The sequence below is a fragment of the Liolophura sinensis genome, chromosome 12 (genome assembly GCF_032854445.1).
Source record: "Liolophura sinensis isolate JHLJ2023 chromosome 12, CUHK_Ljap_v2, whole genome shotgun sequence".
NCBI lineage: Eukaryota > Metazoa > Mollusca > Polyplacophora > Chitonida > Chitonidae > Liolophura > Liolophura sinensis.
The window spans coordinates 18,569,809-18,585,838 of NC_088306.1; the positions used below are offsets into that span (position 1 = coordinate 18,569,809).

A 16,030-nucleotide genomic window follows, 5' to 3' on the forward strand; every position below is an offset into this window, starting at 1 on the left:
TATTTAAAAAATAAAGATAGCTCAGGATGGAAGTAAGAGCTATGAAGGCTACAACTAAACTGACCAAATATCTTGTCAATGGAGTTATTAGAGGGGAGGGTACAGTTGAAGATGGAGAACTGCCTCTTTAGTCTCTCTGGGATGTCATTCCTCCCTCCCCCTGGGTGGATCATGGCTGCGATGAATTGAATGTCCACAATAGAGATGAACTCTCCAGGCTTGTCCACACTGTACATTCCATGCATCTCCATCATTTGTCGTGTGATTTCATTGGTCACCTGGAAAGTCAGTCACCACATCAGGTCAGAATTCAAACACAATGGCAGCTAAATGTATTCTAGCTACCTCATCATATTAAATTTTACAAAATTGGATCAAAAGTAATATTAGGGGGAATAACAAAGGTCTCAAATTTACATGTACATATGTATACTTCAGTTTTTACGTCATGTAGTCATTCCGTGTATATATATATATATTTATATATATACTGTGTCTTCTTGTAGCAAGGCAAGTCCATGCTGCGAAGTATTGCTGCCAAGTATCATGACGAAGACACCAGACCTAACACTACACCCAGTCACATTATACTGACACTGAGCCAACAAGTCCTGATTCTTGCTCCAACCTCTCAGTGCTGAGCACCAAGTGAGGCAGCAAACCTGTATCATTTTGGAAGTCTTTGGTTTATCACCCATTTCAGGTCTCCTGACTTCGAGGCAGACCCACTTACCATTAGGCCAAGTTTTTTTGGAATGATTGTTTTGCTGACTTGCTTGCTGATGTTGATGCTTAAGAGATTGCCACTTCTTGGTCAGAGAAATGACAGAAAACTGTCTTTTATTTATTTATTCATTTGATTGGTGTTTTACACGTACTACAGAATATTTCACTTATGAATTAGCAATTAGCAGTATGGCGGGAGGAAACCAGTCAGAGACTGGGGGAAACCCACAACCATCTGCAGGTTGCTGCAGGCCTTCTCAGGTACAGCTGGAGGGGAAACCAGCATGGGCTGGACTTGGATTCATAGTGACCACATTAGTGAGAGGTTCCTGGGTCAGCACGCTAACCACCTTGACCACAGCGGCTGCACTCTCAATATCCTGCCAACATGTCCACTTCTTCACAACCAAGGCTTACCTGATCTCCCCATTCATTGATGATTGGCATGTTGACATCATCAACAAAAACGGTCATCCTGCGGCCGCCCGGTGGACCATATGTGGAGCCCACTCTCTTCTCCACATAGCTCTCCACAGTCCTCTACATACAACATAAAACACTGACATATAAACACTGCTGCCAGACCTGTAAACATTGAATGCTCCAATACTGTTACAGTCCCACTAATTAGTGTATTTTGTGTTAGGGCAGGAATGCTTTTCAACATTTCACTCACAGTACCACTACACATGAAAGCTCTGACTCAAATTTCTTAAAGAAAACCGAAAGCTTTGAAGAAAAAAAAACACCACCACCTTTTGGCATGTAAGAGACATACACCCTGTCCTCACCTCTATAATGTGATTAGAGGCCGATTGGTTGCAATGAGAGCAATGTTTTAGGTAAATGGGCCACTGATACAAGGGTAGTATAAATCATCCACTGCATATCATCTATCAAACATGTCTTGCATGTTCCAAGCACCTTATGAATCTGAATGTATTATGTAACTTTACTTCAAAATAAACCAAAACATGTGTTTATTTATTTATTTATTTGATTGGTGTTTTATGCCATACACAAGAATTTTCACTTATACAATGGTGGCTAGCATTATGGTGAGAGGAAACCGAGCAGAACCCAGGGGAAACTCACAACTATTCGCAGGCTGCTTGCAGGCCTGTTCACATGTGATTTGGTGTTTTTACGCCGTACTCAAGAACATTTCACTTATACGACGGCGGCCAGCATTATGGTGGGTGGAAACCGGGCAGAGCCCGGGGGAAACCCACTACCATCCGCAGGTTCTGTTCACATGTGAAAGTAGTAACTAATATGCCATCAACAACCTGGGGCCACTTTCACAAAACTTCATAACTCATATTTCTTTTTCGTAAAAGACATTGTCTGGGGGTAGACAAAAGTTATGCAAAAAGATTTACAAAGTTTTGTGAAAGTGGCCCCTGTTCTGTAAATGCTCTTGAAGGAATGAAATGCGGACGACAAGAGTGCTGCCTACCTGAAACATGAGTGGTGTTGAGGCAGATGAGAAGTTGAAACTTTTGCCCAACTGCTTGTCAGGATTGTAGCCCATCATGTAACCCTTAATCATGACTGTTTTAGCAGTTCCCTGCTCTCCTATCAGTAAAACTGCCTGCAAACACAAACACAAACACAAAGGGGGACAACCCATGGATTAACGTATAGCCCCAGCCAACTAGATATGACAAGCCTTATTAATTTATAACTGATGTGCAATGAAACACAAGTGCTGATTTGACAAATGTCCAACAGAAGAAGAATAAAATGCCTAACTGCTGCATAAAACAACAAACTCTCAGATACAAACTTTCACAAATTTAAAAATGCTACTTGTGTGATAAAGAACACTTCCTGTTATAGCTGTAAACAAAGTGGTCCAAATCCATCTTTCATTCTATTATTTTCTGCAGTAGCCTTTCAGTGCATATGTACATAAATACAGATACATGTATTACAAACAAAATATTAAAAATAATAAAAAAATAAAGAAAACAGGATAAAAGGAAAACACTGAAGTTGTAGTCAATGTTGACTCTATAATCAACCAACCAACCAGACACGCACACATAACTTCAGTTTGTCCTGTAAGCAAATGAACTAGCTGTAAATCACTATTTAACACCTGTCTCCAGGATCACAAAGCGATTTCAGACTTACGTCAAATTTCAAATCACTTTAAAATTGCTTTTTCTAACGTAACAAGGTGAAAGTATTGCTTGGCAATGTAAATTCTGGATAATTTATAGTAAAACAAATCTCTGCTAAAATAACGGAAAGGAACATACCAAGTTCGATGACTGAAATATTGACATTAGCCTAAGATCGCTGTGTGATGCTGAGGCCAGCTAAACTATTCCCTAAGTACATTGTACGTGTACTTTTTTTAGATGATTGTTCCTCACCTTATTCTGTTTGGCGATGGTGTCAATGAGGAAGTTTGTCCTGACATTGTCCACATTGGGAACGAGTATACTAGAGAACTCTGGCACCGAGTCAGGTGGGTAGATGTATTCTTCTACCCTCTTGGTCCAGTGCTCCCACTCACCTGTTGATACATATCACACACGTGCTCAACCTCATATGTAGGCATCAAATAATGACCTTCAACTGACATAGTTCTCAATGGTCACAGCTCCAAAAAGACTTCCAATAACATTTCACATCAATAGACAGGCTGCTACCTTAAAATGATATATGGTAACATCTTTCATTTGGTTGTTTTTTAGACGTTTCAAATCTCACTTATTTATGCAAGGCTACTATTGAAGCACACAGGCAAATCTCATGCCTATCCGTATGTCCTATGGACACCAATTTCTTGGAATCTACCTCACCCATCTAAAAACTTGATCAGTCATAAATTTCTGAATTTTATTACCATGTTCGTCCACGACATACTCAAAGATGGTTTCTCCCTGTTTGATGGGTGGCATGTCGAGGTTGCTTTCCGTGTGGCCCAGCATGAATTCCTCCATCTTGGCACGATCATCCAGCTCCAGTAGGGCTCCCAGACTCCACATCAGACTGAAGATGAACAGCTTCTCTAGGTGGTATGAGGACAGACTGCCACGCTCATCCTTCGTTGGGATCAGTCCTTCCAGCAAGTCACACGCCTGCAGCCAGAGTCAAGGACAAGAAACGAAGTAAAAAATTTAAAGAGGCTGTACGACAGATATCTAGCTAAAAATTTGAATCTGATTACTATTTATAGTGTTAAAACTATTCATAAGCTTGAAAAAGTTATACGTTTTCGGAACGATTATCAATTTTAAGTGGTAACATGTACACAGAAGAGGTATATCTTTTGTGAAAGATAATTATTTGGGCTACTCTAAAATAAAGATACCCTCCCTATTCTGATATTTTACCTGTTTTATCTGGTTACACTGCAGGATCACCATCTTGGCATTCAAACTGGTATTGACATAGGTGAAGAGGTCATCAAATATTCTGTCAAACAGATTCAGTAGAACTTCTCCCTCAGATGCGTTTCGACTCTTCAGCCAGCCCTGGTGGAAAAAAAGAGACGAACATGAAAGTATGTGAAGTTGTGTCATTGTTACTCAATATGTTAATCTAGTAGTCATGTAATTAGCTCTAAACCATAACCATGATCATTAATGTACCAGGTTGACTACTCTAGCTAATTAAACCAAACAGCAGTCAGAATCATTAATTACGTTTACCTAATTAAATTTGAAATGATGCTTATGATAACTTATTTTAGCACATGATGATGTCACAAGGTCAATGCCCTTCAAAGCGCAGTGCAAAAATGTAGCTGAAATTGTTTAGATGTTTGTTTGAGGCAACATAAAAGGCATTCAGAGTAGGATACAGTATGGTTGCCCTTTCAAAATTGTGGAATTCGGATTTAAGTAAAAATTATATAAGAACATAAATTTCAGTTTGCTGTTATCTATCATTCCAGGCACATATTACTGTTATACTTTAACATGTTTTCTCACATACACGTATACATAGTTACAGTATCAGTGAATTCAGCAGCAATATTGTGAAGACACACTGAAGTTGTCTTTCTTTCACAAATAATAGCATTATACAAAAAGAGGTTAAATGGATGGAGTGGTCATTCATATTGCATGTATAACTATATGACCAATTTCTCTAGGAGCTCATGACTACTACCATTTTTTTTATATCCAATGCCATCATGAGAAGGGGAGCTAAATGCAGCAGTCTAGATACATAATGCACTGAGGCTGACCTGTAGAATGGGCCTCCAGTCCAGAGCGGAGGAGCTCATGTACACCATACCGTTCCTGGAGACAGTAGCTGGGGAGGCATTGTCAATGTTGTGCACCTCAAACACGATCTTACATGTGGGGGACATGGGAATACGATCACCATTGGCCAGTGTCAAGGTTTTGTTATCATCCAGCACAGAGTTCAGATTCTCAATCCAGATGGCATCTACTGGCCCATCCAGCACAATCCAGACATGTTCACCTGAAGGGCAGGCACATTAGAGAATGTTAAAGATATTATTATCGCAGAGAAATCTACGGTCAGATGTATTGGGTGAGGACATAAGAAGGCCTGGAGTAAACTACTATCTTTCACCAGATACCTGGAAAAGGGCCATCAAAGGGCCACATGCATAGAGAATAAAATCTTTATTTCAGGACATGTGAAATTATTACTCTGAGATTGGATTACAGATTTAAATAGTTAAGCTGCATGTAGGATAAGAAAAGAAAACAACATTGCTCACCTTTCTTGGCCTTCAGTGTCCTCCTCCAGAGCGTAGAGAAAATGCCATCAGTCCAGTCATTGGTGGCAACATCTAGCCGACCAAACATCTGCGGAGCTGTGATAGCCTTGGGGTTCATCCTCATCTCTCTGTGGGCAGTGCCGCAGTCAGTCATAGCCTTCATCAGTACATGGATACAGCATGACTTTCCCGCACCACTTGGCCCCAGGGTCATCATCCCGTGACGTACACGCTGGGTCTCAAAAAGCTTCAGGAAAAAGGCAGAGACTGGGTGGTTTTAAACACAACATGACGTATCACACGCATGAGCACATTGTATGTCAGTAAGAGAAGGCAGGTTGGTAAAATATATAACTTGATGTCACTGCCATATCACTAGAAAATGTAAAAGATATATGAGGACATTATTGACACTGTAAGAAACATACTTTATGCACATGAAATTCATACTATCAAACTGTACATCACTGTGGTTTTCACGCTTTTGACATTTTAGATAGCAACATCACATGCTGGGTCATTTAGGTTGCACTCTATGATGAGAAATAATTTTTAAGACACTTCTGAAGTGAAGTCAATGAAGACAAACAAGATACATATACTGCAGTATGTAAGTATGAATCGCCATCATGTAGTTTCAAGAGAACATGTGAGAGCTACAAATCTCTAAATATACATGTATCCGAAAAGGTAATGTGTTAGAAGGATTCCATTCAGTGTGCACACTTTTTTACCTCTGCAGTTAAATGGAAAGGCCATCATTTTTGCATCACATACTCAGATGGCTAAAGCTCTGGCTTGCAGAGACCATCAGGTCCTTGACCAATAAATTTGTGTACTCATGCTAATGCAGCTCTTGCTGTTTCCGTTCAGGCCTTACGTCAAGGGGAATGTCAGGTACCAGAGACAGTTGGTGGTTCACTACGAGTACTCCAATTTTTACCACCTATCAACCTAAGCACCATAGTATAAGCGAAAAATGTGTGAGCATGGCGGTAAATACCAATCAAATCATCATTTTTACCTGAATGACTTTGAGATTCCATGAAGGGTGGTTGACAAGTCCTGCTTCTTCCACCTGGTTTCCAATGGCAACCTGAAGCTCATCATAGCTGGCACTGTCCAGTTGAATTCCAGGGAACAAATCAGCAATTAAACTCATGAACAGAGGTTCATCTTCATCCACCTGGGAAAAAAAACATACAAAAACCTTACTGCTAACCTCACAAAGTCCTCAAAATTTTCCTGCTTGCCATACTGTAGGAGTTTAATAGAAACCTTCTGAAAGGCTTGTTTACACGGTTGTCCATATCCCGAAAAGTCATTTTTATTTAAAAAGAAAATTAGAACAGAATTAATTCCTTCTTCAAGCTGCTTCTAATGTTGCCTTTCTACTTGTAAAATGACATGAATTTGGTCAGCACAGGATGTAGGGAAAATTAAACTCCTTTATTGTGCATACAAATGCATATAATCACTGAAAACCAACCTGTACATCCTTGTTGTTACATCCATATTAAAGCAAGATTTTCATCTAACAATATGAGATTTTTCCCCTTTCTGAACAGGAATTAGATCTTATGCACATACATATATATATATATATATGGAAATACATGCAGGCCACATCATGCATGCACACTACTTTCCATAGGGAACCATAGTGAATCAGCAATAACGTACAGATATGAATATTATAATATCCTACACTGCCTCCCTGTAACACCTGGTAGGTGGAAGAACTGCGATGAGGGCAAACTTTTTTTTATTTGTATTGTTTTATGTTTACCTTGAAAAATATTTCAATTTTAGTCTAGATTGCAGAAATAATAAATGCTGCCACAAATACTGACAAGTTTGGAGAGGTTCATATCTCTCAGTACTCTCATCACAATGGTACTCTCTGTGTCATTTGGTCGGGCACGCTTGTTGGCTCCCAGAGTTCTCAATACAGACAGAATGTTCCTCAATCCAAAATCATAGTGAACCTGTGCGTTTAGAAGAAAGAAATGCATTATTATTTTTGTTCAATGAAGCAATTATAATTAATTTATTAGTTAACAAAAATCAAACTAAACACTCTTTGGATTTGATTTGATGGATTGTTCTATATACAAAGACTTTTTACAAAAGTCAAAACTGAATAAAATAACTAAGTTTACCACGATGCATTGCATGTTTTAATTACAAATACATAAAATTTGATATCAACCTTATAAGCTGCTAAATTAAAGCATGAATGTTAAGGCTAGAAGGGCACTCCTTTCAAGGTCGTGTAAACTGGTTGATGCATAGCTTTAGTACATTTGGTGACATTCACCCACCTGTTTGGACAACTGCTCCTCACACAGTTTGTACAGTGTAAAGAACTTCTGAGCCAGAATAACATTCTCTTGGAAGCCACATGCAGCCAGTTTAACTCTCATAATAATCTGGAAAATAACAAACAGTGAAGAACCTTAAGAAATCTTAAAATATTCTCTAAATTGCAAAACAACAAGCATGAGAATATGTACGTGGTTAGTCTGAAATTCCATTTCTAAAAGGTGTGAAATAAATACGAATCTTCGTGTAGCTGAAGTAACGCACTTTTTTGTGCTGTCACATAAAACTGGATAAGCTCAGTCACACAAAAATGCATGATTTTGAAATTTCCTAACTTTTCTTGAAAGAACTCTCAAATCAATCATCATGGGCTAAAGATTCAAGAGCCGTTGTCGTAAAACAAATCAAGGAGCAATTCTTCACGGTCCAAATGTCAGTTCACATACAAGACAGTGATAAACTGTCTTGTGGAGATTTATTTTGGGTGTGTAGCTTCTTTTTGTGTGTTAAACTCAGAGAGAGAAGTGGTAAGTTTATTGAAAACCAAACCTGCCTATAGTGATCGATTTACCTGTCTGTCAGGCACCATCATAGCCACAGTCCTGAACTGAATCTTCAAGTTTTCTGGCAGCTCCTGTCGGCCGGCATACCCAGGATTCTAGCACACATAAAAAGAGTCAATTAGCATCACTTACACTGAGTACAAAGTATAAAGTCTGCTGAAATATATATCGCATTTGCTCACTCAACGTAAGGTAAAATTCCATTTTGCAGCTTACATTACTGAACGGCTTTAATTCAAACATGTTTTTTGTCAAATTTCAGCTGTAACAATTGTTTTTATTACAGAAACATAAGGCTGACACAATGATGTGCAATATATGGCTATCATTTTGTAGCTTTAATTCATACATACAATGGGGAGATTACCATGGTCAAGAAAATGCCAAACTCTGGGTTGAGCTCTACTATATCGCCATCAGTGAACACAAACTCCCTTTTCCTCTCCTTTTTGGCAGTCAGTACAATGTAGATCTGCTGGGCAGCTACTGACAACACAGGCAGTTCTATCCTGTTGAACTCGTCAAAACAGCCCCATGAGCCAGACTGGGCCAAACCTGTAACAGACATATACTGTCCAGTAACAGAACACTGGTAATAACAACTGTTACAATTCTTTTGTTAGTATTAGGACAGCAGCTACAGTAGTTGTAGTACATGAATATCATCACTTCCTTCTTTATTCATTTCAAAAAGTGAGATATAATACGCCTGGCCCCTCAATCACAAAGCGATCCTAGACTTAAGTCAAAATTTCAATAACTAAACATGATATTTTCCTTTCCGCTACTTCAGCTGAAATTTGTTTTACTATAACTTAACCAGAATTTATGTTGTCAAGAAATATTTTGACATTATTACATAACAAAAAACAATTTTAGAGTGATGTAAAATTTTGAGTCTAAGATCACTTTTTGATCCGTTGGACCTAGGCATTTCCATTTTAGCTCATACAGGTTGTGAATCGTTACATGAAAGTTTCAATAATGATCACACTACTACTGCTATTAAAACGTCATCACAAAATGCTCTATTACAAATATATGTTTCAATGTGTACAGCATTAGACAGTTTTAAAACTCATGAGTACAAATCTGTGATGGCAGTACCTTTGTAGATTCTGCCGAGACCTCTGAAGTCCATCTGATCAGAACAGTTGAAGACAACGACGTATTTGCCAAGTGCCTTGCCCATGTCCTTGGTAGTCTCTGTTTTGCCTGTCCCAGCAGGGCCAGCAGGTGCCCCACCCATTGACATCCCCAGGGCCTGGGCCAGAGTGATGTAACATCTAAAACACATTCAGTTATTACTACATTTATTTATTTGATTGGTGTTTTACGCCGTACTCAAGAATATTTCACTTATACGATGGCGGCCAGGATTATGGTGGGTGGAAACTGGGCACAGCTCGGGGGAAACCCACGACCATCTACAGGTTGCTGCCAGACCTTCCCACGTACGGCCAGAGAGGAAGCCAGCATGAGCTGGACTTGAACTCACAGAGGCCGCATTGGTGACAGACTCCTCGGTCATTACACTGTGCTAGCGCGCTAACCAACTGAGCCACGGAGGCCCCGAGTTATTACTACATGCCTAGTCCGATAATCAGGAGGTAGAAAAAAAAACCACACAAGGCTTCCAGTTATTTAACCCTTCTCTTTAGAGTTGGATGAAAACTGGAAACTCATAATACATATTTAGTTATTTATATGAATGGTGGTTTTACATTGTCCTTACATATGACAGTAGTCAGGTTAATGAGTGGAGGAGAGTGGGGATTCCCCTGAGGAAATCAGGGAGCACACTAGATATCTGACACACCTCCTAAATTGGAGCCAAGATTGAACGAGCTGTACTCACTGGTTAGAGGTTAGAGCCAGGTATCGCACCCGTCAGTTTCACAGATTCCCACTATACTCACTGGTTAGAGGTTAGAGCCAGGTATCGCACCCGTCAGTTTCACAGATTCCCACTATACTCACTGGTTAGAGGTTAGAGCCAGGTATCGCACCCGTCAGTTTCACAGATTCCCACTATACTCACTGGTTAGAGGTTAGAGCCAGGTATCGCACACGTCAGTTTCACAGATTCCCACTATACTCACTGGTTAGAGGTTAGAGCCAGGTATCGCACCCGTCAGTTTCACAGATTCCCACTATACTCACTGGTTAGAGGTTAGAGCCAGGTATCGCACCCGTCAGTTTCACAGATTCCCACTATACTCACTGGTTAGAGGTTAGAGCCAGGTATCGCACCCGTCAGTTTCACAGATTCCCACTATACTCACTGGTTAGAGGTTAGAGCCAGGTATCGCACACGTCAGTTTCACAGATTCCCACTATACTCACTGGTTAGAGGTTAGAGCCAGGTATCGCACCCGTCAGTTTCACAGATTCCCACTATACTCACTGGTTAGAGGTTAGAGCCAGGTATCGCACACATCCGTTTCACAAATTCCCAAACATAATTTTTCAAACTACATGACTTGATTCTGATTTTAATCATACAGTTGTTTCACAAAAGTCACCAATGTTTGCAGATGAAGACAGTCAGATGTCTTTACATAAACAATGTCCCTCACACATAAATGTCCAAAGACAAAGAACTGTTGTTATATGAATAATGTAAATCAGTCACCTGTAAATGCTTAAAAACAACGACAAGGACTAATCTATATATATATATATATATATATATATATATATATATATATATAATGTCGTACCTCACCTGTAAATTCTGAAAGCCTATTGAGAAAATGATCAGCATTGGTGATAACGCACCTGTCAGTCAGAGGTGTGATGACCAGCCTGTCTGTACATCCTAAAAACTCATTCTGATAGATGAAATCCACATCTGTGATCTTAACAATACACTGATCTGTGTCCTCATTGAAGTAGAATCTAGCCTGCTTCAGCCACTCAAAGTCTGTCGCTGATTTAATGTGCATCCTCACCTGTGAATAAGAAAGTATTTGTCAAATGTCAAGTAGTAACCAAAACGTTGACAACAAAATAAAGATGTTTTTTGGTGGGTTTTTTTCATAAATGAGATATTTTGTATCTAACAAAACGCACTGTTACATCTGACAAGTAAAGCAATATATAAGCCCCAAAATTCTAAGCTTGCGTAATGATGCTATCATTGTCATCTTCTTAGAAAGGCAAGAGCAAAAGTGCACTGTAACTGCTATCATACATAAAACACCCAAGACAACTAGCAGCTCCATGATACACACTGTCATTTTTTTTATTTACTTGACATTATTTGAGTATAATGCTATACATGAAGATATTTCCAATGCTATACATTTTTCAAGGGTAGAGGAAACCAGGCACAGAAAACAAACTTTATACTCATTATTTTGTTCCAACTACAAATGTTCCTTTACTTAAACATCAGGCTCTAGGACCACGAAGCAATCTTAGACTCAAAATTTCAGTTATTTAACTTGGTATGTTTCTTTCTGTCATTTTAGCTGAAATTTGTTTTATAATAACTTATGCAGAATTCATGCTGTCAAGAAATAGCTTCACCTTGCTATGTAAGAAATAGCAATTCTTTAAGTGATTTAATTGAAATTCTGACTTAAGTCTAAGATTGCTTCATTATCCCTGGCTGAGATATTCCTAAACTTAAAACTGAAGACCAAACAAAAAAAAAAAAAAAAAAGCACCGGTGGAAGAATTCATGGCGTCCAAACTGTGCTGATTCTCAATGGTGTAAGCCATATTTTACTTCATCAACTTTAAGTGTGGCTTCTAAGGACCTGAAGTAGGAGCATTACATTCTTCCTACAAGAACATCAGATTAAAAGTGCCTGACTTTACAATCATCATGCTACACTGACCAGATCATCAAAGATGTCCCTCTGATGAACGTGGATGGTGACGAGGGTCTCGTACTTCACACGCTCCACCTTGGTCAGGTCATGTGTGGTCTGTTCTATCAGTCGGTTCAGTAAGTCCAGGAACTTCTGGTTGGTCTCGGGCATGATGCGTTTCTCGTGCCTGGCGTACTTCAGGGCTTCTTCAGCATCTCGAGTCCAAATCATCTGTATTCCCAGCAAGCCAACCTATTGATAACAATGTTAGTTGAGTATGTTAATTCTGAGGTGATCTCGCTGAGACTCAAGAAAATGGTGGCTTGTAAGAAAAAAGTAGCTTACGATTCTTGAAGAAACAGTGCATGTGCATTTAGTGCCCTTCACAACTTTCCTTAATACATTAATAATAGTTAATTAATTAGTAGTTTAATACACATTTTGAGATGTGGGCTATACATGCCAACTGAGACAACATGGTTCTTGGAAATTCAACTTTTCATTCTGAAATTCTAGAAGAAAAAAAAAAAGCCCGTTCAAAGTTAATAAATATGCAGTAAAATGAGATATGTTGCGTATCTGTTGAGATATTTTGTGCATCATGCCTTTTGCATTCACACATGTACCAATCAAAGGTTCTCACTTTGCAAGTATTAGTGACCATTTCCCCGACTCACCTGTGCTGGATATGAATTGAGGAAGTTTAGAAGCTCAAATTCTGGGGCTGTGATCACTCTGAAGGCTTCCCTGATGACAGCGTGGAGAGATTTCTGCTGTTCCTTCAACAGAGTGCCCAGCCACATCTCCACATTACCCTGAGCCTTCACTGGCTTTTCCAACTGCATGCATACAACACAACCACAGCTCAGTTTGCTGTTTGTAAACCAAAATACCCCTCTTCCATCTTCCATCATTTCAAAGAATGAACAGGAGTAAATACAAATATATATAGTTATCTAATTGTAATTAAACTTAAGCTAGCACATGTTTAGATGAGAGGGAAGGTGTAGGCTAAGTTCCCCTGAAATGGGTTCAGTACTTTAAAGAGTTGCATGGACAAAATCTGAAAACACAGAGCAACACCATTACACAATGTCCTAAATGATGGATGATCATGAAAATAATTAAACAAACTGACAGACATACTGGGTGATTTCAGTATAGCCCCCAACCCGTACAGGGCCATATCTGAAGTCACTTTACTTCTTGAAGAAATTTGGGATCCCAAACTGTTGGCCACCCAAACTTAACAAGCTGTATTAAAGCTAACAAGTAAATTAAACAAAAATGTGATTGTTTACCAATAAAAAGCTGAGTTTTTAATAATAAATTTCTTTCATTCACAGACTTAAAAACCATCATTTTGTATTGCATTTTAAAATTTCTTGATGCACAGTCACAATGTCACCATTAAAGTTTGGGATCAGAGCCTTTGATGTTTTTCTAGATATTTCTGTGCCCTGTCTTCATAGAGGGGCATAAATAGTGTTAGTGCAAATGCTTTCATTCACACCCAGAACATAAAGTTGCAGCTATATTACCTGGTTTTCACATCGTTATACATTTGTACACATTCAACAGCACTGTTATTGATGCAATGTTACAGGCACAATGTGCACTGTTACAATTTTGTGTATAACAACATGTATGACTGGCTATATATAGTGCTCACAATTAGCCCTAGCATAGATATACAGGCAATCTGAAGTAATCATCAAAGCATCCAGTGGGCCTCCGTGGCTCAGTTGGTTAGTGCACTAGCACAGCGTAATGACCCAGGAGTCTCTCACCAATGCGGTCGCTGTGAGTTCAAGTCCAGCTCATGCTGGCTCCCTCTCCGGCCGTAAGTGGGAAGGTCTGGCAGCAACCTGTGGATGGTTGTTGGTTTCCCCCAGGCTGTGCCCGGTTTCCACCCACCATAATGCTGGCCGCCGTCGTATAAGTGAATTATTCTTGAGTACGGCGTAAAACACCAATCAAATAAATAAATAAATAAAGCATCTAGATACAGAAATTCAAAGGCAGTGTTCAAATTCTTCCATTCTCCACACACTTTGCAAAACATGAACTTTTGCGTGAATGGCAGCTTACAGGAATCATTTCTCCTTCCTTAGATATCACTGACAAAATCTTGTCCGTCTCCTTCAAATGGAACTCCACCTCATTCACATTCTCAAATATTCCAAGCAGGTGAGCCTGTGTGATATAAACATCAACAGATAAATAATGACAGCTGCTACACATATATCATGCTTACATGTACAGACACATAAACAATACGTACAGTCAAACCTGTTGTATGCGGCCGGTGAAGGGACACGTAAAAAGTGGCCGCATATGACAATTGGTCACATAAGTCAGGTTGTGAAGACCAAGCCAAATCACAACTGAAAGTTGCAGGAGATGTACACATGTAGGCCTACATAATAATCTTATACATTGTTAAAGCACTGATCTGGTCAGCTACATAAGATAACAATTGTAGTAAAATAATAACTCAATAATTTCAAGTTTTAAGGGGCAGACCTATGGATTTCACGCATTTAACAGCCGATTACAGAAAGAGTTTCAGGTAAGGGCATGCATGACAGGAGAACTTTCTTCCCATCATTCTCAAGCCCTAAAAAGCCATGTGCTAGTTTGGCCTACGTAGCTATAAATGACTGCTGAGATGTTCAATCATATTTGCCATTGCCGGTGAAACAACAACAACAACATGTACACGTGAAGGAAGATCAATTTCTCCATGTGTTCGGTACAGGCAATATTTTGGCCACGCAAAATGAAAACACAGCACCATTTGCCTGCAAAGATAATGGCCAAGTAAGCCAGATAATTTGTCTAAGAAACCATTCATGGGAGGAACCACAGGAGGTCAGATTATATCCGATTCTGCCCGCTGTTTATGGCATTCATAGCTCGGACCTCAGTATGGAGCAAATCCACTGCCACAGTGCAGGGGTGTCCGGACCATAACCATTTACGCCTGATTAAAGAACAATAGAGTTCACTGCTATTGACCAATAATGTTCACGCTTCACTTCTCATCACAAAGTGGCAGGTTGTAACTTTTAATCACTACAAAAACTATTGAAGTCGGGTGGTCGCCATTTTGAAATTTTTGAATGTCCGATGCGGCAATCATCATTACTGTTGAAAGTCTCGGCCGCTCAGGACAGGCTGATATAGAATTTGGTGGCAAAATATATTGGACGCTGGACACGTTGGACAGGTGTCCGCATATTACAGGTCGTCTAACATGGAAAATTGTTTGGTCGCAGCAGAGAGTGGCCGCTTACGCCAGATGGACACTGATTACAGGTGGCTGCAGGTACAGGTTTGACTGTACATCTACCTACTTGTCAGTATTCCTACCACCTAATCTCCGGGAGTTTCTTGCCAGTGGTTAGCTGTCTGTCTGCTATGCAGGGATTTGGAGATGACATTTACTGAGCAGCTTATCTTAGGATAAGTGCCAATCCAATAATTTTTGATGGAGATCTGGATCCAAATCTAGATATTTCTTAAATGAGTTGTTCACCATTTGAAATATAGAAATACAAAGTCTTGTCCCTTTGTGTGTAGTGAAGAAATCTGTACCGTCATTTAACTCTGGTGGAGGATTGTGTTCTCGGAGTGCGTTAACTCTAGTTTATCACTGTGACACATCCACAATCAATTCTGGCTTTAAGCTTGAATTATTTTTAAGCAAAAATCTGATCCCTTATTTACCAAGTTCTTAACAGAATTCAGAAAGGCGGACACAAGCCTTAAAGACTTTCATCGTTAGTTCAAACGGTCACACAAATGGGTGCAGCCTAGTGAACACTAATTTGCACACATACTCCAGCACATAACATTTTCTCATCCTTTTACAT

The 16,030-nt window shown here is 39.5% G+C and overlaps 1 protein-coding gene across 1 annotated transcript in view; it reads right to left on the reverse strand.

Moving 5' to 3' along the window:
- Nucleotides 1–16,030, reverse strand: part of LOC135479014 (dynein axonemal heavy chain 8-like) — a 106,224-nt gene that overhangs the window by 44,601 nt on the left and 45,593 nt on the right. The window contains 18 exon segments of the mRNA XM_064758715.1: nucleotides 65–278; nucleotides 1,144–1,266; nucleotides 2,186–2,320; nucleotides 3,111–3,253; nucleotides 3,587–3,821; nucleotides 4,077–4,217; nucleotides 4,937–5,178; nucleotides 5,444–5,690; nucleotides 6,468–6,629; nucleotides 7,297–7,431; nucleotides 7,768–7,875; nucleotides 8,340–8,426; nucleotides 8,699–8,886; nucleotides 9,439–9,617; nucleotides 11,113–11,285; nucleotides 12,180–12,404; nucleotides 12,830–12,991; nucleotides 14,244–14,348. Coding sequence (XP_064614785.1) covers nucleotides 65–278; nucleotides 1,144–1,266; nucleotides 2,186–2,320; nucleotides 3,111–3,253; nucleotides 3,587–3,821; nucleotides 4,077–4,217; nucleotides 4,937–5,178; nucleotides 5,444–5,690; nucleotides 6,468–6,629; nucleotides 7,297–7,431; nucleotides 7,768–7,875; nucleotides 8,340–8,426; nucleotides 8,699–8,886; nucleotides 9,439–9,617; nucleotides 11,113–11,285; nucleotides 12,180–12,404; nucleotides 12,830–12,991; nucleotides 14,244–14,348 — 3,004 coding nt within the window.